Raw genomic sequence first — 23,470 nt, forward strand, 5'->3', positions numbered from 1 at the left:
GTCTCGAATTAGCAATCATTTAATTTATGTGTGGTTCTTTATAGATTATATTAGGGTGGAGCTATTGCAAAAATTTATAACGGCGACACATATATCTTATATAGATATTTTTGGCAGTGACGCATCACAGATGTTAGCACATGTAAATAAAAAGGAAAAGCAGTGCAACATTTTCTTAAAACAAATTTAGAGCGTTGATATGCGCATGATTCTTTTTCAAACAGCATGATAATGATCCAACGACATAATGCACCATGCACCAAAAGAACCTGGTTGGCACACTCACTTAGCAACCACCACATTGTTTATTTTCAATTTATTAACAAAAAATTCAGAATGGTTCGAAGTAAGTACAATAAAACAATTTCACGATAACTAATAATAATAATACAATATCCCTTTCATGCCTCCGATTACATTAGTTACGGAGCAGCTTATACGAAAACGTTCCGAGCACAATGAACTAATCATTGGCACATTGGAGGAACTGTCGCTACACCAAGAGGATATCGAGCGAATCGAACATATTGGTAACTGGTGTCGGGACCTAAAGATTCTTCTTTTGCAGTCAAATCTCATTTCGAAAATTGAGAATATTCAAAAATTGAAAAAGCTTGAGTATCTCAATTTGGCCCTGAATAACATTGAACGTGTGGAAAACTTGGAGGGATTGGAGTCGCTTAACAAGCTTGATTTGACACTTAACTTCATTGGCGAGCTGACATCCATTGAGAGCCTTAGGAACAACTACAATTTGACGGACTTATATCTGACAGGAAATCCTAGCACCGACTATACCGGCTACAGAGATTATGTTATGTGCGCCTTACCCCAGCTCGAAAACCTAGACGGTGTGGAAATAACGCGCACAGACCGCTTGCAAGCTATGAAACATTATAAGGCAAACCGGGATCAAATTATACAACAAGAGTTGGCTCACCGGATTGAACGAGACGAGCAAAAGGTTCGTGTAGCCGAAACACTTCGAGAGCAGGCAGAACACGTCAAAGATTTGGACGAAGAAGAGAAGTCCGCTCAGTTCTGGCAACAGAAAAGCGAGCATTGTCCGGAAACAAGAATCCAGATGGCTCAGCACTCGAAAAAAGCAAGGGAGAAACCGCCTAGCAAAAGTTTAGACGATTTTGATAAGGTGGAGAAACGAAAACCGACTTTATTCGCAGAATGTGGACGACCATATAGTTTGAACGAACCGAAGATTAAATTCGATTTTCTCGATGAGGATGATCGTTACGAGTTGAATTTACACGTTTACAAGTAAGTTAATCATTTAACTGAACTTATATAATTTTATGAGGTCAGCTCAGTCGAGCTGTGCTGGAATTTTAATAATTTGTATTTGTATTTCTTATACCTAACTATTTATAGATATCTGGATACATCATACATCGAAGTCGATGCCCAACCGAACTACATTAGGGCAACAATCAAAGGTCGTGTTTTCCAGCTGGCATTGAAACATGAAATCAAGACAGATTTGTCGACCTGTAAGCGATCAGAAACAACAGGACATATGTTAATAGTGATGCCCAAATTGAATCCAGAAAACACTATCAGATTTGGTCTTGATAAAATCTCAGGTGAGTGTTTAATTTGTGCTACAAATTGAAATATTTAATTACATCAGTAAAAGTACTACTACAGTGACTGATCAATTTCTACAAATTTATTTCTAAACACTCAATAGTTCTCACTAAATAAAAGATTCTTTCAATATGAATCAAAAGATAATTCAATATCATTCACTCAACGTTGAATCATGTATCTTCTCAAAATATAATACTTTTTTATTAAAGCATTAGAGCTTGTTCTATGAGTAGAATTACGTAAAATGATTTGATTGAAACTATTTTTATCTTAAATACACTGATTTTGCATGGGTCGGTCAACGCTGAAATACAGGTTTTAAAAAATAATATATAATAATTATTATATAGATCATTTTTTTTTAGATATTCTTGATAAATTATCCAGTCGAAGAGAATCAAAAGCACAGTCCGAGCTAAAAGGAACGGTTGATTATAAAAACATAATTAAACACGGAGGAAGTGAGGAGATCAATGAAGATGAAATACCGCCCTTAATCTAAGCCGGAAGTGATATTGATTAGATTACAGAAATCTTCAAACTTACCTTTAAAAATTTGCTTTATTTTTTAGATATAGTGCAAAACAACTCTTCTTCAAACTTTCTGAAATCTTCCTCATCGAACACACTCTTGGAGGTATCCTTTTTGCTCAGAAATTCGTCCGCCTTGACCACATACCGTCCAGTTTGAGCGCGCTTGACCAATTTGGCGCCAGCTTCTTCGCCGATTTTTGCAGAACTCAACAAGAGCAACTTTCGCACATTATCCTCGGTATTATCCTTGCGATTGTTTATCCGCTTGCGAGCTTCCACGACGGTTAGCGTCTCCGGACGACGAAGCACATCTGTGGCTTTTTTGTGTCCTCTCTTACCCACGTAGCGCACCATTTTATGGTGCCGGGGCATAATATCGGAATTGTCGGGTTTGCGTTTTTTGTCTAAAATTGTTTGATTACTGATTTATGGCAGCTAAATGGTTTGTCGATGCTCACCTTTGGTTGATTCTGATTTCTTTGAATCTGTAAGTCCTTCCTCTACTAAAGCCAGTGCTTTCTTTACTAGCGATTTGGACATGATTTGTTGATTCTAATAGTAATATTTATTAAATGTTTAAATAAGAATTATTAAGATATCGAACCGAAATTGTTTACGGGAGTTTTTTCCTTGATTTGTTTTGCTACTAATTTCTTCGTCGCGCACGTGCTTTCAGTACCGATGATGCCATGCAGACTTTTGCCTCATCGACCAAAGTCATGTTGCGTGCAAGTTGTGTACAACCAAAGTTTTGGTACAAATTTGCCCATGATCACATAGTTGACATAAAAGCCAAAAACTCCACTTGAATGAGCATTAGAGTGGCCCAGCCTATACTATAGTATGGGGAGAAAAAAAGTAGTCCGATTCTACGGGACACCCCCCAGGATTTTACCTTTGGGTAAGAAAATCATTCTCTGAAAATTTAAGCCTGATCGGTTATTGCATAAGCTGGCGCAATTGATTTGAAGTTAATATGGGTATTTCAGCCGAAATATGTATATGGGAAAATACACCTCTGTTACTATTTCGTACAGGAAATTGGATGGAAGAGCCCGATTGAGCCCAGATCTGCAGGAAATTAAGTTAACATACCCGTGAACAATTCGACATAAAATTCTACCATTACTAAATAAACTTTAAATCAGTTTTTGGCTGATTTATTTGGAGTTGGGCTGAGCACTTTGAAATTCATTAATTGCCATGAAAACATACGCATGCAATCAAAGGTGCCTGCGATGCGTGATTTCGCGCGCACTGAAACATTGCACGCACTTGAAACATTGTTGCGCGCCGCAACACATATCGCAGGTACCTTCATTACATGCGCTTGTTTTCAAGGCAATTAATGAATTTCAAAGTGCTCAACCAAACTCCAAATAAATCAGCTAAAAACTAATTTAAAGTTTATTTAATCATAGTAGAATTTTATGTGGAATTGTTCATTGGCATGTTAACTTCATTTCCTACAAATCTGGGCTCAATCGGACTTTTTCATCCAATTCCCTGTATGAAATAGTAACAGAGGTGTATTTTCCCATATATTTCGGCTGAAACCCACATATTAACTTCAAATCAATTGCGCCAGCTTATGCAATAACCGACCAGGCTGAAATTTTTAGAGAATGATTTTCTTACCCAAAGGCAAAATCCTGGATGGTGCCCCGTAGAATCGGACGACTTTTTGTATCCTGGGCCAGTCTAATGAGCATCCCACTTTTTGCCTTTCTTGTACAACAAAGATGTACCGAAGAGCAATCATCTCACTCCAAAATCGAACTTTTTATAGAAGTCTCGAAGACCCATGATGTTATGTATACCAATCGACTCAGCCAAAAGATATTTTAGTTACTAGATAAAGATTGTCGCTGTCGTCGCTGTCCGGAACATCTTTTGCTGGCGAGGATAGGGGAGCTAAATGTCAAAGAAGGAAAATCCATACGATTTGACAGGTATGTACCACACATGTTTCGGACAGCAAAACAAAGGGAACAGTAGCGACAATCTTTATCTAGTAACTAAAATATCTTTTACTCAGCCCGTCGAACTGAACAAATGTCTGTGAGTCCATGCGTATGTGTGTGTGTGCGTATTTGTGTGTGTATATGTGCGCACGAAAACCGAAAAATATTAGCCACTGTTTTCATATTAATTCTTAACCGATTTTCTCGCAACAAGTTGCATTCGACTTTGGGACAAACACTAGTTTATCACGATCGGTCCATGCGTGCAGGAGCGATGAAGAAAATGGTGTGTTTAACCATATGAGATTGGTTGGTTGATTCGCTATACAGCGTTTGCAAGAGCCATAATGTAGGCAACTATTTATGATGTGTATCACACCAAGGCAAAACCAAACGATTAAATCGAGAAAGGCATCGTCACCGCTAGGTGGATAAATCTGGGTTTTGTTTTTGGAACGCCTTACTTTCTTTTAATCTTTTACTTTTTTTCTTTTATTTTGTTGAAGTACAGAAATAGTTCGCTAACTGGCTCGTTTACATATTCGCCAATTTTAGCAGACAATGGATTATCTAATAATACTAGCGCGATATTAGCACAATAATTGGCCAATGCCCGGGGATACATTGATAATATAACAGAATAACCAGCGCGATAATAAATTATCGCATAATGGCCCGTTTACATATGAGCTAGTTCTAGCGGACAATGCGCTATCCGACAATACTAGCACGACATTAGCATAATGTAAACGCTTATTAGCGAGGACAATTCCTGTTTACATGATGCTAATATCGTGCTATTGTCGGACAGTGCATTGTCCGCTAGAACTAGCTCATATGTAAACGGGCCATAAATAACCATACATTATGCTAATTTCGCGCTAGTATTGACGGATATTGCATTGGCTATATTATTGTAGATCCAGTTGAAAACCGAACTGAGGTCTCGCGACAATAGCATTTTCTCCCATTTCCGGATGTCGCAACTGCATCGCGAGTAATGCGCATCTGGGCTGTAGTCGTGCGCCATCCGGAAATGGGAGAAAATGCGATTGTCGCGAGAGTTCAGTTCGGTTCTACAATATAATAATGCTGTCCAATGAACAGCTCGAAGTTATTCCCTTTTTTTTCATGTCCATTTGTTTTCAAAAAAGAACGAGCAGGACGGGAACAACTTCGACCTGCTGATTGGACAGCACTAATATATTAACAAGATATTCATTCATTTAGAGCATCATTATCGGTCGCGAACATTTTAATCACCCGTGCAGCGCTGTCATTTTAGTTTCGTCACTCGTTTCCGTATCGGTCACTATTTTCTGGTCTCAATTTGGTTGCTGTATTCCGTACCGTTGACGTTTGACAGTTGACAGTTTATCAAATAGCAGCGCTCTTATCGCGCTACCAAATTTGATCACTGTTATAGCAGTGCGTTTAGTAGCAACCGGTAGGGATCGTTCAACAATGATGTCACAGGTTTTAGGGGGGGGGTCTAAGATTTTGTGACAGTACATATACTAGGTATACAAAAAAGCGTGACAGAGGGGGGAGGGGGGTCTAGAAATCTCAAAAAGTAGTGGACGTCATATTTGAATCGCTCCTAAAGTATCAAGTAATGCTACTGCGCTGCCAAAAGGCTAATACTTGCGCTGCCTATAACCGCATGTCAGTCCCATATGAAAAAATATCAAATCGAGAAAACGATCATTTAAAATATTATCAATATTTTCGTCAGCGTTGCTTGATTGAAATGCTTTTCAAACATTTTTCACACTAGTGTGGTGTAAAAATATGTATCTTTTACTATGCCTTGCATAATTAAAATGATTTTTGCTTATTTTTACGAAAATAATCCATGGGACAGGATATGCGGTTACTTTGCCTGTTGGAAGGGAAAGTAATCGCATATCCTGTCCCACCACGTTGAATTCTGTAGGTTACATCAATAATTACAAATCGTGTATTTCGCATTACCGTTGTATACATGCACCAAAACGATTGTAATTGCTATCGTACCTTTCTGTCCTAGTTCTAGACTATAGTTTTATAGCCAAGTTGTAAAAATGTACATTTTTATCGTGAAATGAGAACACGAACACGAAAGTTGTGAAACATGTGATTCGACAGAGCAGAAACAAACTAAACATCCTCTGGACATTCAAATAACAATCCCCCATTCAACAAGTTTTTACCGAATTTTGATAATTGTTACACGTTGAAGTTACACGTTCATAATGATAGGTACATGTTGGTCACGCAACCGAATGAAAATTAAGAATTGGTGATTAATGATGAATAAAAACAGATACACCTTAATGCTTAATTAGTATACGACAAATTTTACTTTTTACATGCTACTCATATACTACCATGAACTGCGAGTGCAATAGATGATCGTTAGCTTTTTAGTATTTTTTTAATTAAATCAAATATTGTAGCCTACAATAAGTGCTCCCTGCATAAACGCGAGAAGTTGTTCTAAGATAATGTGACATTGTCCCAACGTGATTGCATAGACTTATGGTAAATCAAGTGTTTAGTAATCTTTTGGAAAATAATACCTAATGGGTTTCTACTCCATTCAAACTCCATTTGGTATGACCGGGCCTTAAACATCATCCGCTGGCCGGGATAACAGTTCTAAGAATATTTGTCATAAAAAAACAAGAAAGTAAAATCTTCCTGAACCAGAGACAGTTAAAATGTATGTTTATGGGACATATTATACGGTTACTTTTACAATGGGACTCAAATGGGGTTACTTTCAAGATGGGACAAATCGACTTGGTATTTTTTTCGAAATTTTTAGAACAAATTATACAGTATTATTTTAAGGCATAAAAATATAAACCAAAATATAACCATTGGTCATCAAAACCCAAAAATGATGAAAAGTCATATGGGACAGTTATGCGATTACAGGCAGTGCGGGTGTTGAACTTAATCAAGAATTAAAAAAACACCTAAATAAAGAATAAAAAAAAGCTAATACTTGCGCCCGGTAATCTTGCTCTTATTTAGCTATAACACTAAATCAACAATTTGGCGCTACAATATACGGTTCAAGGCCTCATCTCTCCATTCTAGGTTGCACCCACGCTCGCGATATGGTTTTTAAGCTGGTCCGCCTGTGTAGCTTGCTGAGCTTCTCGCCTTTTTGTACCTACCTACACCAGAGTGTATGTAATTAAGAGTGACGACACTGTCAGAATTGGAACAAAATTCATCTGTCATTCCCATACAAAATCGTGTTCCAAACGAACAGGAGACCTGTCAAATGCGGCACATGTCGCCACTCTTAATTACATACACTCTGACCTACACCATCTTTGTGTCTGAGGGTGCGATAGAGCGATCACCCAAGTCAGTCTCGCACGGGACGGGTGCCTGTGTGAGCGAGAATGAGCGAGTACGTTTAGTACTGCCATCACCCAGAAGTAGTACTGGGAGGTAGTTCCTGGGGGAAACTATGGTGGAGCCCAAGGGAGTTTTGTCGGTATTACCGGTATGGTCGAGTCCGACACTCCAGTACACTTCCGTGTGGTAGTTTGGCAACTACAATGCACGTGTACTGGGTTAGTGTGTAAATGCATTCTCCCTTGTAAAAAAAAAAAAAAACACCATCTTTGCAGAATTGCTGCCCGACGTTCTTGCAACATGTCCTGCCTATCGAACCCTTTCAGCTTTAGCATTCTTCTTCCAGATACTGAATTCGTCGTAGAGTTAGATGACCTCAGTGTTCATCCTTCGCCGTCCTCTTTCGTCCTCGCGTTTTGTCCATGATATTTGATGCAAGTAACGGGTGTGAATCTTTTTTGACCGCAGTTTCTTCTGAAGCCCGTAGTAAGCCCGACTTCCACAGACGATGCGCCTTTGTATTTCACGACTAACATTATTATAAGCCGTTAGTAAGGACCCAAGTCAGACGAATTCACCGATCATCTCAACGGTATCCCCGTATATCGTAACACTGCTACTCAAGCGAATCTGTTGGGCTCGATTCCACCCACTAGAATATGTATATGTCTTCGATGCATTCACCGTCAGTCCAACTTTTGTTGACTGTTCGCGTTTCAGGCGGGTTGTACAGTTCATCGGGTGGTGTCCATATCATCCGGGAAACAAATAAATAACTGGATCTGATGAAGCGCGTGCTCCGGTTGTTACACTCCGCATGTAGCCCATTATTGAACAGGCACGAAAGTACATCACCTTGTCGCAGTCCGCGGCGGGATTCGAACGAACTGGAGCATTCTCCAGAAATCTTCAAACAGTTCTGCACACCATCCATCGTTGCTTTTATCAGTCAAGTATATGCTGGTCTGGTTTTCAGCTAAGTATTCAATTAGCATTTTATCAGTTATTAATTGACAGCTTTTCGGCTTTCCCATGGCCACCATTGCATGAGTATGTATGTATGGCAAGTGCAATGCGCTATACACTAGACATTACTGAGGATCGAACTCGCACATACGACGCATATCTAATCCACGGTCTTTCTAGTCCCTTTTCGTCGCTGTGTTCTTTGCCGATTGTTCAGGTCCGTATTCTCTGGTTGATTGATCGTTGCTTTGTATTTTTAGGGCTGGTTTGCATGACCTAACACCAACCCCCCAAATAGTCTGTGGACCATGTTGTCCGGTCACAGACAGTCGAATGATGAAGGCAATCCTTCGACTGAGGATCCCTGCTGAAAGACCAATTCCTTTTCGGAATGTCACGGATGAAGGAATGCCTGAAGTGTCGATAGCTCAGAATGTGGGGCTCTGAGCTCTGGAAAAGGCTGGGGTGGCATTGCGCATCTCGACTCGAAATGTGCAAATCATGCAAACTGTCATACGAAAGAGCTATCGAAAGAAGATGCACAATGAGGCCCCTGCTTGGTTTTACTGCTTTCGGGGGCGTGGCATTGGTGAGCAGATTCTCGCTGTTGGTGCGGTGATGTAATGACATTGCCATTGACGATGATGAAGGCAACTAAACGGTGGAGAGCTCTTAATATGCGTAACTTTAGCAGATAGCAATGCGTGTTTTGTTGGTTGAAAATTGTGTGGAAAAGAACAACAAAATGGAGGGAATATTTGTCTTTTGTTCACTTCATGACAGAACATATGGCGCTCAGTTTTGCTTATGTCGTTTTCGTTTTTGCGGTCTAGCTGCACCCAGGGTTATCATATTACCGATTCCAAACTTTGTGAGATGTTTTTAGTTTCGCTTCACGCAGTTTATTTTATCCACACCACTATTTATACTGCCTGTAAGCGTGTTGTCCCATCTTTGCTGGGTTTCCTATTCATATGGGACATTTATGTGATTTCAGGCAATATATTTGGACACGGTAATCAAATGTGAAGTGATGGTTAGATGGGGTGAAGTTGAATGTGGAATCCGTAATAGGGCCCTCAGGACTTGATAATTTGTTAAAAATTAATTGTTTGTTAAATATAGCAAATTAGAAGAAATATGAAAATTCAAGTTTTGGACTCCGTAAGAAAGGTGTCCCGATGAATAATTTGACCGAGTATTTCGGCATTCGGACCGTGATTGTAAAATCCATGGTCAACCGGCAAGGAAAACACTACACGTTTCTTGACCTACTGAAAAAAGGAAGTGAGAAATCAAATTTAAAATGCTTTCACAATACTACTTTTGGATTCAAGAAAGATGGTGTTGTAGGTACTCGTTTTTATTCACTTCTACACTCGCTCCGGAAAGCAGTTTTTTGAAGGCACACTTACATCGAACTGGATGAACCAGTAAAGACAAATTACTTCTACAGACGATTATTCGAAGAACCAGTTGGAAATAGTAATATCTTTAATGAGGTTCAATGCAAGAATTCATTGTTACATCAATGACTTTTCTAAGGTCGGTAAATAAATAAGTAGATATGATAGTTTTTGTTTAACAAGTTGCTACAGTTTAGGGATGTGTCTTTTTCTATTACTCTACAAAATACAGTAAAATTCAATTGTCTCTATTGATTATCACATGGTTCTTCATACTTTATTCTCTCTAATAAAATGGGGTTTTCTAAATGGTTAAAAGGCAGCTTAGAATTTTTTTTTTCTTGTTAATGACTTGGGTGTGCCATATTGGCATTCGGATTTACATTTGCTCTATTGTACAGTCTGGTTAGATGGTTCAAGTGGATCGGGCCAGTTACTTGACTTGAAAGCGAATTAATCGTATAAACATTAGTAATCTGCTTGCTTTGAACATATTCAACTTTTTTTCAAGACGATCGAATTCAACTGCCATAGTTCACTTGACTGATCTAACATTTATAGGTACTAGATTGGCTTCATGATCTACTCCATCAATTGTATGTGCAATTGACTAGAAGTAATACTTCGTTAGGCTGCCACGTTTTACTTTGGGGCTAGGAACACCATTATGTGTCCCATTTTTCTTTTCCTTAATGCAATGTTAACTTACAACACTTAAAAACTACACCAAAAACCGGTTTCTCATGCTTTAACTTTTCTTTTCTCCAATATGGTTCGCTACTTACAAACTGGTTCTACATAAAAATATCATCGAGTGTTTGGAGCGGAAATTGGCTAAACATTTTACAACTTAAAAACAAATGGTTAAACTTACGATACTCCTAAAAAATAGGATCATAATCAAGTCTTATGCGTTTTGGATTTGCTGCTTCCGTTGCTGACGATCATCACCAACATACATTGCACTCCACGTCTCACTAACATCTACTACATATAATAGTTTAGTCTACAAACTACAAACCGCATTACACGGCGTATCGTTTCCTATATGCCTAACTACCTATTGCTTTGGCTTCCACTGAGCCACGTTGTCCTTAACACGGGCGATGACTTCACTATCCACTAACAAGGCTGATGCAATCGCTATTGATGTAGTACTGATCAGCTGTCCCGATTAGGCAGTTTGGGTGCTCTTTTCGTCCAGGGAATTGGCAATGGACAGTCATACTGCAATGGGATCGGCCCGCGGACGTTCTTCTCAAAGTAACGGAAGATGAAGAACCACCACTCGCGGCCGATGTAGTTATGGCCGTTTTGCTGGAATGAATAAAATTTAGATTGATTAAGAATTGAAGGAATAATTCGTTGTAAGTCATTTGCCCTAATGCCGTTTGATATAAGGCCGATTGGTATAAGGCACAAAGTTGTTTGATCTAAAAGTCGTTTTAGCAATTCCATCATGGAAGGCTGATGTCCTTTTTTTTTAATATGAGCAGTTCTTTTGAATTTAAATATTTTATACATAAATAAAACTAGTAACCGCATCAAAGAGACTTCTGTAAAGTATGAGCAGTTTTGCCTTTCTCATACACCAAGGTGTAACAAAGACTCCAAAGACCATTTTGTGCGAGAAGACCGAAGACCCATAGTGTAGTATACCAATTAAATCAGCTCAACGAATTGAGTTCTCCAAATAAATCGAAGTATGCATAATTCCGCTGTACTCCTCTCGAAGTATTTGTGATGATTTTACTGCAATTGGATTACCACCCACTTTTATTTTATACATCCTAGACAGTGACATTACTGTTGGTGATTCAGGTCTTGGAGAACTCATATGAGATGATGTCTGTCTGTGTGTGTATGTATGTGCGCAAAATAAAACTCACTCATGTTTTATAAACTTATTATGAACCGTTTTGCTTGCAACAAGTTGCATTCGATGAAGAATCCTTTCCCATTCTGCCGTAATCCGACAATGTGACGTATGCACCAAATTACAACATGCATTATTTCCATTTTTCTGTTAAAGAGGTCGATGAATACTACAACTCGTTAACGCCATTTTTGCAAAATATACGTCACTTTGTCAGATTACGGCAGCATTGTTTCCTATTAAAAATTGTCCTGATCGGACTATGTGATCAAAAGTTATGGCGAGAATACAATTTTCATACAATGAACACGCTCAGATAACCTCACTCAGTTTTTAGTATATCTAATGCACGAGAAAGGTACAACCACCACTAGGTGGATAAAATAGGGTTTTTCATAAAGCATTTTATAAAACAGAACTTTTTTCTAGTTTTACGCATGTTGATTTATCATACAAATTAATTGAGAATAGAATACTATTAAACTAATTATTCATCTTTTCATGGTTTCGGTAAAAATGATATACGTAAATTAGTATTCCTTCTCGACATTTTTTAGCGGATGTATAATTTCAAACATGTTCAATTTTCTTGACCTATTTTTTTTCTTCCTTTATGAACGAGACTTTCAGCCCTAGACTGGTTCTTCTTCCCGACGTATTCATTGGTTGGAGCACGTTAATCGCTTTTTCAATTAAAACACAGAATGAGGAATGAGCCCCACAGTAGCAATATGCCACTTTCTGTATTTTCCATTCCTGCATACACTAACTCTAGGTAAATGACCTACCTTAAGCAGAAGACTATTGTTCGCCAGAGTATGGTACGTCCAGAACAGTCTCGTTGTCACATAGTAAGCAATCAGCACGTCGATGGTGTAATGACCGTGAGCAAGCAGAACCATCGAAACGCCCGTCAAACTGGCACACCACGCTAGCCAGTGGATAATCCAAAACTTCTTTGGTGAGTCTGAAAAACGGCAATGAGAATGTGAAAACGTTGTCCCTATTTCCTGGTTCGATTACCCATCGCATGGGCATGCACGTCCATACTCACATTCGGCAATGATCAGATACCCCATCACCAACGTCACCGTGTGGCCACTGTAGATATAGTCACCACAGTAGGTATGCTTCCCATTGATCGACAGCCCGAAACCGGAAAAGAGCTGAAAGGCACGTTTCATAATCTCCAATGACGTTGTTGTGTTCGATTTGGGACTACAGTAGTACGACGTACTGGAAATTGGGAGTACCGTCACGTACATGGTAATCGATCGCATGAAATAGAGCAACGACATCAGCAGGAACACCCTTCTCATCACTATAAACCGATGCTTGTGAAATGTGATCAATACGACGCACGAGTTCACAACCACCATGATGAGCACCTCGCTGACGTCCAGGGCCCACTCTAGCGGGGGGATGTTATCGAGCACGAAATCCGGTAGCGGCCCGTAATAATCACGATTCGGGACGCGATCGTGAACCATCGCCAACGAAACGGTAGCCAGGATGAAGTTGAAAGCCAGCATGAGAAGCGCAATGAACGTTTTCCAAATCTCCTTCGGAAAGCGCGGTTCACTGGGCACTGGCGAAGGCACATCGATTTTGATCATCATGGCGTCACCGCCGCAGGAATTTCCATTGCTTCCATCGGGTGGCGGTGGGAGCTGGTGGTGGTGGTAGGGATGAGTCCCACTATAGCTGTAGTCGTAGGCATCGGGCACTTCCTGGAAGAAGAGAGAAATGGAAATTAGTTTACATTCATTAATTTAGGTTCCCGTTATCGGTACATGCTTGGAAAAAATAGCCACAATGATTTACTTTCGAATAAAACATCCATAAAAACTTATTCGATAAGTGTTGGAAATATAAATTGAAATAATAATATTACTCTGCGTCATTCCAAATGTGTTGAACAGTGGCTTCTACGTAAATTGTGTTTCAATTAGGGATTGAGAAGCAGAACCTAAAAATTATTTGATGTAAGCAGCAAAATGAATGGCATTATTTTTAATTACAGATCGTGCGTTCATGTTTGCAAAACTTTTCAATGAAAGCCCTACACTGAAAGAACCATTCGATCCCGGAGATAAAAATAAAACAACAAATCAATCTTGCTTGCCAGGATTCACACCGAGCAAGGAACAATAAAAAAGAGTAGAGTTAGGCAAGATGAATTAAGGTCGATACCGTAAAACTAAAGCGTTTTTGAAACTGTTTCCATTTTTAACTCGCTGAACTACTGCTGAACATATCTCGCGTGATTTTTGAAAACGTCGTAAGTCCAAATGAGAGACTCTCTTTTATTACGCTCTCTTTTGCTAATATCTAGGCTAGTTTAAAATTTGTTGCAATATTTTCACCTCAGCACACTAGACAAAGCTATTTTCTTCAGATCGGTGCTGGAAAATCCAATGTAAATGTTAGTATGGCTTTGTAATAATCGATAGAGAAAGTAAACAAAGAGAGCCTCTCTTTTGAACTTACGACGTTTTCAAAAATCACGCGAGATATATTCGTCTCATCGTGTATGAAAGAGAGCACCAATCTAGTCACTTTTTTGCTAATTTCTGCTGAAAAAATCACAACTATGAGAAACACATTAAACTTTTATCCATTGCTTTGTTTTTGTTAGGATAAACATAGGAGCTATGAGATAAACTTCAGGAGCAGTAACCCTACTTATTAACTAAAAAACAAAAAGACAACGTTTTTTGTTTTACGATTTTAATAATTGATTAATCAAAGGAATGAGCAATTTTTTGTTCGAAACACCACAGACGGTAAACTTTGGTCTACCTTTTTGCTAATAGATCGCATATAATCCCTTTACAATTATGTTACATAATTTCAGTGAGATGCAGTTACAATCAAACAATACTGTTTAGAGTTTAGATAACAAATAATTATTTCATGAACACGTATAACGCTAAGTTTTTTGCACGAGGGTATGAAAAAACACGATTCAGTAAAACCAGTGCTATTGAAAATGGACAAACAGAATTAGAATCGAATAGAATAGGTTAAATTTTCACAACATATCAATATCATTCAGAATTGGTTGAAACAAACTAGCCGGCAGGGACACATCTCCAAAGTCCACCCCCACACCGGAATCGGAATGCTCCTCAACAGGATCCACAAGCAGGCAAGGCTTTTTCGACTGGACACCGCCTTTACGACGTTGTTGGCCTTTGTGCTGAACGCGACTTGAACGGGGTGTCTCATCATAGCGTAATGATGGGTCGCAGTTGAACATTACGCCATTCGATGATTCTTCCTTCGAGTGCTTCACCCGAACGTGTTTTTCGCGATCACCGCGCTGGCGGAACTGCTTCGTGCAATGTGGACATGAATATGGTTTCTCACCTAGTGATATTAGAATGAAAATAAGAAATTTAAAAAAAAGATATTGGATATGAACAGTCCTACCGGAATGGATTCTCTGGTGGTTCTTTAGGGCGTCTGCTCTATAAAACCGTTTGCCGCAATCTTCGCATCCATAGCGCCGTTCACCCCGATGAATGAGGCGATGCTGGTAGTATACAGATCCAGTGAGAAAACGCTTGTCACACAGATCACATCGATATGGTCGTTCGCCGGTATGGCACTTGCGGATATGGTCCTTCAAATCTGGGCGAATGGTGAAACTGCGATTGCATCCAGCTTCCGGACACGTAAAAGGTTTGATCCCATTATGGAAGCGTAGGTGCTGCCACAGATGACTCGATTGGGTGTACGTTTTACCACACAACTCGCAAAGATATGGTCTTGTAGAGGAACAGGGTTGATTCGATTCCTGTACGGATTTCTCCGCAGGCTGACGCCGGAACCCTAAAGTACTATGTTTCTTAGGGGCATGTACTTCGTTGCGATGAACGAAGATTGAATCCGCACTATCAAAGTTGGCCCCACAGCTTTCGCATCCTACTTTGATCTGTTCAGATGCTTCATCTTCTTCCAATCTTGATAAACGGGGGAACAAGTGGTAGTTTTCATAACGATGATCGTAGAGAGCACCCAAGCTTCCAAACTGTTCATCACACACATTGCAGGCGAAATATTTGGACAAACATCGAAATTCTTCGTTCCATGCATCCCGAAAAACGCATTCATTTAGACGATGAAACAGCATATCATTTATGTTAGGAATCCGGATTTCACATAGCGTACATTCGTAACCGAATGCCGGATCATGGTACGACTCATGCTCATACAGTGACGGTAAGTCTGAGAAGTGCTTATCACAGAACTCACACTGGAACACCGTGGTTAATATCACAATCTTGCATGCCTTCCGCAGAGACAGCTTGCCATTCTCCATATAGTTTCCATTTTCTTTTTCAAGTTCTCGCTCCCAATCGACGGTGTGCAGGTGCTCCATCATCCTATCCACCGATCCGAAAATCGTTCCGCATTTCAGGCATTTGAGACACACCTTGAAAGGATCATCCTGTTCCGCATCCTTGGCCTTGGGGACGGTGTTACCTGTGCATATTAAGATCACATATATTTATTTTGGTTTATTTTTATTATTACAGTCGAGAGTAGTTGGCAAATTAAAATGATCTATTTTACTCTATCACTTGATGAAACGTATCTTAATATGAAACGTCATATTATATTCAAATAATGTTTGGACTTTGGCACTTTTTTCCTAATTTTGATCACTGGCAACGCCTTAGGTGGGGCACTACTTGTCGCGAGCACGCTATAGTTTTTAAAGCAAGGTTTTTTCACCAAGTGATGTCCCATCAAATAACAATGACTAGCGTTGTCAGTGATTTTGATTAACATGCTCGTTCTGTGCTGGTCAAAACAATCGGGCTAAGCTAATTAATTCAACCTTGTGAATCTGAATTGAAAAAGCAAACGATAAATATTCCTTCAATAAATTCGCTTCGACAATTTTGTATTTTAGGAGCACACAATTCTATATATCAACAAACGATAAACCATATAATGTCCATAAGCAGTTTGGTTTATTATTGGTTATTTTAGAGCATAAACGCTTATTTTCTATCATATTTTTATATTCTTGAACTATTTTATATTTTTTTACAATAAGCTATTTTGATTTAAAAAAATTACATTGAATTTTTTACGGTAACCAAATACCAGGAAAGATTCAGAAATATTATAAAACTAGCTTCCTTATACCAAGGAACAAAAAAAAAGTTTCTTTAATCCTTCAGAACAATTCATGTGCTCAAAATAGCTAACTACATATATCAAATACCTATACACTCACCAATGACACCTCCTTCATTCTTTTTATCCGGGTGCATTTTAGCCAGGTGCTTCTCCAGTCCGGATGCATGCACAAATTTCCGCTCGCAGTGGCCGCACCGGTGAATTTTCTTTTCACTGCCGTCGCGCTGCTTCCGCTTATCCTTTGTCCCCGTGCCTGCCTCTTCATCACGACCCTTTTTGCTGTTGGTCAGCCGTTTCCACATTCCCATGTTTTCCTCCAGTTGTCGAAAACACGGATGTTTGTCCAGCACACTGCTGGGGTCGATCCGCTCCTTCCGCTCGTCATACTCACACACATGTTCCTCAAAACGTTCCCTCAAGAAGAGCGCATCGCAGTTGGCACACCGAATCTGGCCGTCCTCCTTCGATGATTTTGCACTTTCTTCCGCTGCGGCTTCTAGATTGACAGAAAACGTGCAAATTTTCTGTTCGTTTTCTCTGAAGAAAATCTTACCGGATTGCTTTTCCTCTGCGAAGCTTTCACTTTCCGTCGCCAGCTGCTCGTGTTCAGTTCCGGTCCCAGGAGCCATTTCTGCAGGTTCTCTGAACGGTTAGGAACAGTAGGTCTTGACACGAGACTGGTTCTGAGAGAAATCCTCGCAGCGATGGTGGACGACAGCACAGCTGGTTAACTGAAAAACTGACCGAAGAAAAATTCGATGTGTTGCCTAGCGACATTGAGTACATAACCGGTAGGTATATAGCATTTTCGGCTGAGAAAAAAAATGGTCCACCATTTACGACATGAGACGATTCAAAACAGCTGATTGCTCATAATCATTTTTTGAGGGGCGATTTTTTGTGAATGAAATGTTGAGAGTAACACTTGAACGTAACACTAATATATACACACTATTTACTAATATGTATCAATATCGATAATGCCGTAAATCAATATGGCCGTAAATGGCGTCAATACATAGGGGAAAGGGGCTCTGCTTCAATGTAACGATTTTAATAAGTACCTATCTATTGGGTGCAAGAATCAAGAATATCTATCATAGGTAGGACGATTTTATTTAATTATACATATCATAAAAGCATAACTATCCCATATAGATAGAAAATTAAGCAAATATGGGGCAGTTATGCTTGCAGCGGCAGACAGGTGCTAAATGAGTAGTCAACATGTCGGAAGTGCGTGGTTGCCAAGGTTAAAGCCATAATAAAGCTACTATGAGTGGGATGATTAGTGAACTTAATGAAATATTTAGATTACTGAATCATTTTGATGATACATATCCAGATTCAAATATTCTGCAAGCAGGGTGTCTACTACCTGGAAAAACCTGGAAAACCTGGAATTATCAGGGAATTTCTCCCCACCTGGAAAAAACCTGGAATTATCAGGGAATTCCTGACATAATCAGGGAAATTTCAATACCCGGTGATCATGAGTGAAATTCTCTCAAAAGATGAAAAAAATCCTTACAAATTTTTGAATAAATATACCATTGTTGTTTCGCCAAAAACGTTTTGCCATCTTAAAAGAATTCCTTGAGAATTTCCGAAGCTATTCTTGGTGAAATCTAGGAATTTATTAGGGATTGCTTTGTAAATTCTTTTGAGAATTCTTTCGGAAATTCTTTAGGAATCTATTAAAAAATACTAAATTTGTTAGGATTTAATTGCATATTATTCGGCAACTCGGCCGTACGAAAACCATTTTTTTGTTAAATATCTTGGCTGTGCATATGCACAGCATATGTTTCGAAATGGACAAATTGATATGAAATTTGGGAAAAAGAATCCACGTGTCTTGGAGGGACTCGAACCCTCAACCTCCTACTCTCTAGATAGGCGTGATAACCCCTACACAACAAGACCACTTAAAGGTCACGTTTGCGGAAAAGCCATCAGAATCCGAATACCAACCTCCACCGCGGTTAGCTCTCTTTTTTGCAAATTGAATATCTTTCGGATGCTTGATTTGTCCAATCTTGTGCTTTACTATTGTATATCCACAGTCAAGCGAGTGCACATTGTTTATTAAACGAGAGGATCGCACTCCATGCCCCCAGTAACGGGCTGGGCGGGACGGTATAGAATGCGAATTCAATCGCACTCTGCTGTGCCAAAGGCTTGCTTGGCTAAAGCATTTGATGAGTTTGATTGCCTTTACGTAAGCGGTCGCGTGTACTCAGACGACTAATGACGGTGAAAGACTGATGGCTTTTCCGCAAACGTGACCTTTAAGTGGTCTTGTTGTGTAGGGGTTATCACGCCTATCTAGAGAGTAGGAGGTTGAGGGTTCGAGTCCCTCCAAGACACGTGGATTCTTTTTCGCAAATTTCATATCAATTTGTCCATTTCGAAACATATGCTGTGCATATGCACAGCCAAGATATTTAACAAAAAAATGTTAGGATTTTACAAAAAAGCAATTCCTGGAGGAACATCCGAAGGAATTTCGGGATCAGTTTTCCAAGGAATTTTCTGAGGATTTTTCAAATAAATCACCTGAAGGGATTTCTGGAAAAAAAAATTGTAAGTGATTGGTGAAGTATTTTTGCTAAAGGAATTCTTGAAAGAAAAGCCGAATGAATCCCGAATGGATTTTTCAAAGGAGTTTCTAAAGGTATTCTCGACAAATTTCCAAAGAATTCTTAAAAGCAAAATATCTGGAAAAACTCCTCCAGGTGTTTTCTAAAGTTTTCCTCAAGACAAGATACTTCTGCATGAGTTCCTAAAAAACCCAAGGAATTTCAAAAGAATACCCGAAGCATTTTCCGAAGGTTTTTACAAAAGATATTTTAGTTACAAGATAAACATTGTCGCTGTCGTCGCTGCCCGGAACATCTTTTGCTGGTGAAGATAGGGGATCTAAATGTCAATGAATGAATACATACGATTTGACAGTTAGGTACCACACATGATTCGGACAGCAGAACAAAGGAAACCGAAGCGACAATCTTTATCTGATAACTAAAACATCAACCGTCTAAGACGAATTAAGTAACTCCATTTAATTCCACCAATTATTTCGATATCTTTGCAGATACGTATTTTGACCACAACTGTGTGGTCGTCTTCAGTATCTCGTACATGATTCGACTTACGTATCTTAAATACGTATCTGCAAAGATATCGAAATAATTGGTGGAATTAAATGGAGGTTACTTAACTCGTCTTAGACGGTTGAATACATTCCACTAAAAAGAGCTTAAAATATTTTTTCTGAACTAAAATATCTTTTGTTTTTACTGTAAAGCCATAAGTAATAGAACGCTAGTGGCGCTGTAATCATTGAAATTATTCTGCCAAAATATGCTTAATAACCTACTCAGATTACGATTACATTGGCGTTATCTGAATAAGCTATAAATTGATCGCTTGATATTTATAGTACCGGTACCTTGGCTGCTAGGTCTAAACAAACTAGATTTTGGTCACAAACTGGAACAAACTAGATGTTGTTCACGCGAACAATAGTAATCTCGGGTATACCCCGTGTCAGGTATAAGGACGTTAGGCATGGGTACGTTAGGCATAAAGGATGTTAAGCATAAAATGCCCAAAAAACAGCCCACGACATGAAAAAGGTAGTATTACGCCTAATGTCCTTATGCCTAACGTCATGGACCCCACAATCCTATATTTTTGCATCGACTCATTTCCTGAAGGAGTTTTCGCAAGAAGTTCTGAACGATTTCCTGACATATTCCCAAACATATTTCCGGAACAATTCCTTAAGAGGATTTCTTAAGTTCCTTTTTAAAAAAAATAGCTGAAATAAAATTCAAAGAAATTTCCGAAAGAATTTTTAACCAAATTTCCAAAGAAGGAATTAAAAAAAAATCGTAAAGGAATCGCCAAATGCATCTCTAAAGCAATTTCCGGAACCATTCCTTGAGATGTTTTCTAAAGTTTTTGCAAAGAAATTTTCAAATGAAATCCTGGAGGAAGTTCTAAGGGAAATTCTGAAGCAATTCTTAAAGTTTCCTCTTTGAAGGAATTTCTGTAATCATTTCCGGAATGGAATTTATGAAGAAATTTTCGAAGGTTTCCTGGAGGAATTTCCTATGCGATTCCTGAAGGATTTTTTGATTGAATGACTGAAGTAATTTCGGGGTGAACTTGCGAAGGAATTCCTGGAAGAATTTCTTAAGTAATTTACAACATTGTTCTTGTGAGGTAACCATTTTTTTTTTTAAACAGTTCTTCGCAATATTTAGTTTTTAAAGTTTGTTTTTACCTGGAAATTAATGTAAAACACCTGGAAAAAACCTGGAAAAATCAGGGAATTTTGTTTTTGCAGATGAGTAGACACCCTGGCAAGACTATCTGAGTATCTCATCCATTATTAATTTCTTTTGTTTTGAGTTTGCCAAAATAAGAAGAAGAAGACGTTGTTGATAAGGGATCTAAAGTTTTTTCGGCAAATTGAACTGAATTACATATCTTTATTTACGAAAAAAAAAAACGTAAATAAAAATAATTCAATTCAATTCAGTTTGCCAAAAAACTTTAGATCCCTTATCAACAACGTCTTCTTCTTCTTCAAAGGCTTTAGAAGAACCGTAACACAAGCTCCTTATCCCTTTTCCTGAATTAATTATTTTTTCCTTAAATGCTAGTTTTAAGTCTCTAGTCTTTAAAATTGTTGGGTTCTTTTTGGTATCCTTTCTGGAACACTGCAGCATTTTTTCATATCGCAAGAAAATACAGTCCTTAGTTCTAAGGTCCCATCTATGAATTTAAAAGAATTTATTACTATTTTATATTGATTTTCTAAATGCAAGTTTCTCTATGACATAACAGACAGGCAGTACCAGAATTTTGTACATTCCAAGCTTTTTTAATCAATGCTTGATTTTGAAAACCTACACCCAAACCCAACTGGTGTTTGTTAGATTTTCTAACAATTATGTATACGAATTGGGCATATGCAAATCTTCATGGCAAATCTTCCTCCTCTCAAATATTTGTAATGACCCAGTGCAGCGCTCTAGCCAGTGCCTCACCACCGTGTTTAAACGGCTCTCCTCCAGGGGCTTTGTTGTTTTTCAGCCGGCCGATTTCCTGGAGATTCAGAGCCGGAAGTCGCATGTCCTGCGCGCGTGCTCCTAGGTTCATTTCCATACCCCCATCGTTATCTGCCACATCGCCATTCAGGTGCTCTTCGTTTGTAAGAAGGTTCCCGTTTATATCCGTACATCGGGCTGTGGCACGTGACCCTTACGTGAACGGTTTAACTTCTCATGGAATCTTCATGCGTTATTAGCGTGGTACAGTTGCTCCGTCTATTCACGGTCTCGATCTTCCTGCTGGCGCTTTTTCCTCCGAAAGATCGAGTTTACTCTGTTCCGCGCCCGTTTGTATCGTGCCTCGTTCGCCCTCGTGCGGTGTTGCAGCAATCTCGCCCATGCTGCATTCTTCTCCTCAACTAACTGCTCCCATTCGCCGTCATACCAGTCGTTTCTCTGATCCGGGGGCACCGTGCCAAGTGCAGCGGTTGCGGTGCTTCCAATGGCGGATCGAATATCTCTCCAGCCATCTTCAAGAGACGCTGCGCCTAGCTGCCCCACTTCCAGCTGCTGCGCGTAGTCTTGGGCTAGTCTACCGTGTTGTACACCGTCTAAAGTTTTGAGCGCAGACATACTGCAACGAGGTAGTGGTCGGATTCAATATTCGAAGTGCGGTAAGTGCGTACGTTCGTGATGTCGGAGAAGAATTTACCGTCGATTATAACGTGGTCGATTTGGTTTTCCGTTACTTGATTAGACGATTTCCATGTGGCCTTGTGGATATTCTCGCGGGGGAAGAAAGTGCTTCTGTTCGATGTCCGGTCTATACATTTCCTCCCTTCCTACCTGAGCGTTCATGTCACCGATGACGATTTTGACGTCCCGCAGTGGGCATCCATCGTATGTCTGCTCCAGCTGTGCATAGAACGCTTATTTCTCGTCGTCGGGTCTCCCTTCGTATGGGCTGTGCACGTTGATGATGCTATAGTTGAAGAATCGGCCTTTTATCCTCAGCTTGCACATCCTAGCGTTGATTGGCTGCCACCCAATCACGCGTTGGCGCATCTTCCCAGCACTATGATGCCGGTTCCCAGCTCGTTGGTGGTGCCACAGCTTTGGTAGAAGGTAGCCGCTCGATGCCCGGTTTTCCACACTTTCTGTCATGTTCAGCAGATTTCCTGCAGCGCTACGACGTCGAAGTTGCGGGGATGTAACTCATCGTAGATTATCCTGTCGCAACCTGCGAAGCCTAGCAACTTGCAATTCCATGTTCCAAGCTTTCAATCGTGATCCTTTATTCGTCGCCTAGGTCGTTGCCGATTGTATCGAGTCGTATTATCTTCTATGTCATTCGTAATGGTTGTTTTTAAAGGCGGCTTATTAGGCCTGCGCAAACCTCCTGTCTCGTCGGAGGGCCGTCGTGTCAGGGCTGTTTAGCGTCCCACCTAACACCAGGACTCGAGGACTTAGTTATAGTCAAATAACGATTGGCAATTGCGTCAAAGTTTGTGAAGGGAATGGTGGTTCGAATTAAAAAGG

The 23,470-nt window shown here is 39.6% G+C and overlaps 3 protein-coding genes across 25 annotated transcripts in view; 1 reads left to right on the forward strand and 2 right to left on the reverse strand.

Moving 5' to 3' along the window:
* The first annotated feature begins 206 nt into the window (after positions 1-206).
* Positions 207-2,145, forward strand: LOC134217029 (protein tilB). The gene is made up of 4 exons (XM_062695784.1): positions 207-346; positions 423-1,275; positions 1,387-1,598; positions 1,971-2,145. The coding sequence occupies exons 1-4, from the start codon at positions 226-228 to the stop codon at positions 2,105-2,107; spliced, it is 1,323 nt and encodes a 440-aa protein (XP_062551768.1). The 5' UTR covers positions 207-225; the 3' UTR covers positions 2,108-2,145.
* On the reverse strand, positions 1,776-2,813 carry LOC134217030 (uncharacterized). The gene is made up of 3 exons (XM_062695785.1): positions 2,598-2,813; positions 2,152-2,543; positions 1,776-1,909 (listed from the first exon to the last, which is right to left on the reverse strand). Exons 1-2 carry the CDS (start codon positions 2,677-2,679, stop codon positions 2,167-2,169), a joined length of 459 nt encoding a protein of 152 aa, XP_062551769.1. The 5' UTR covers positions 2,680-2,813; the 3' UTR covers positions 1,776-1,909; positions 2,152-2,166.
* Positions 2,814-9,773: 6,960 nt separating this feature from the next.
* Positions 9,774-23,470, reverse strand: part of LOC134212887 (testis-specific zinc finger protein topi-like) — a 54,020-nt gene continuing 40,323 nt past the window's right edge. For 11 of the 23 annotated variants that reach the window (XM_062691171.1, XM_062691167.1, XM_062691168.1 and 8 more), the window contains 3 exons: positions 16,963-17,604; positions 15,144-16,199; positions 14,445-15,080 (listed from right to left, as the gene is read on the reverse strand). In XM_062691171.1, coding sequence (XP_062547155.1) covers positions 14,743-15,080; positions 15,144-16,199; positions 16,963-17,494 — 1,926 coding nt within the window. In that variant the 5' untranslated portion in view covers positions 17,495-17,604 and the 3' untranslated portion in view covers positions 14,445-14,742. Of the gene's footprint in view, positions 11,150-12,496; positions 12,676-12,762; positions 13,439-14,443; positions 15,081-15,143; positions 16,200-16,962; positions 17,605-23,470 lie in introns of those variants that run through there. The other 12 variants (XM_062691182.1, XM_062691183.1, XM_062691184.1 and 9 more) reach the window with 4 other exon arrangements.

This window comes from Armigeres subalbatus, chromosome 2 (assembly GCF_024139115.2).
Source record: "Armigeres subalbatus isolate Guangzhou_Male chromosome 2, GZ_Asu_2, whole genome shotgun sequence".
In the NCBI taxonomy this organism is placed as follows: domain Eukaryota; kingdom Metazoa; phylum Arthropoda; class Insecta; order Diptera; family Culicidae; genus Armigeres; species Armigeres subalbatus.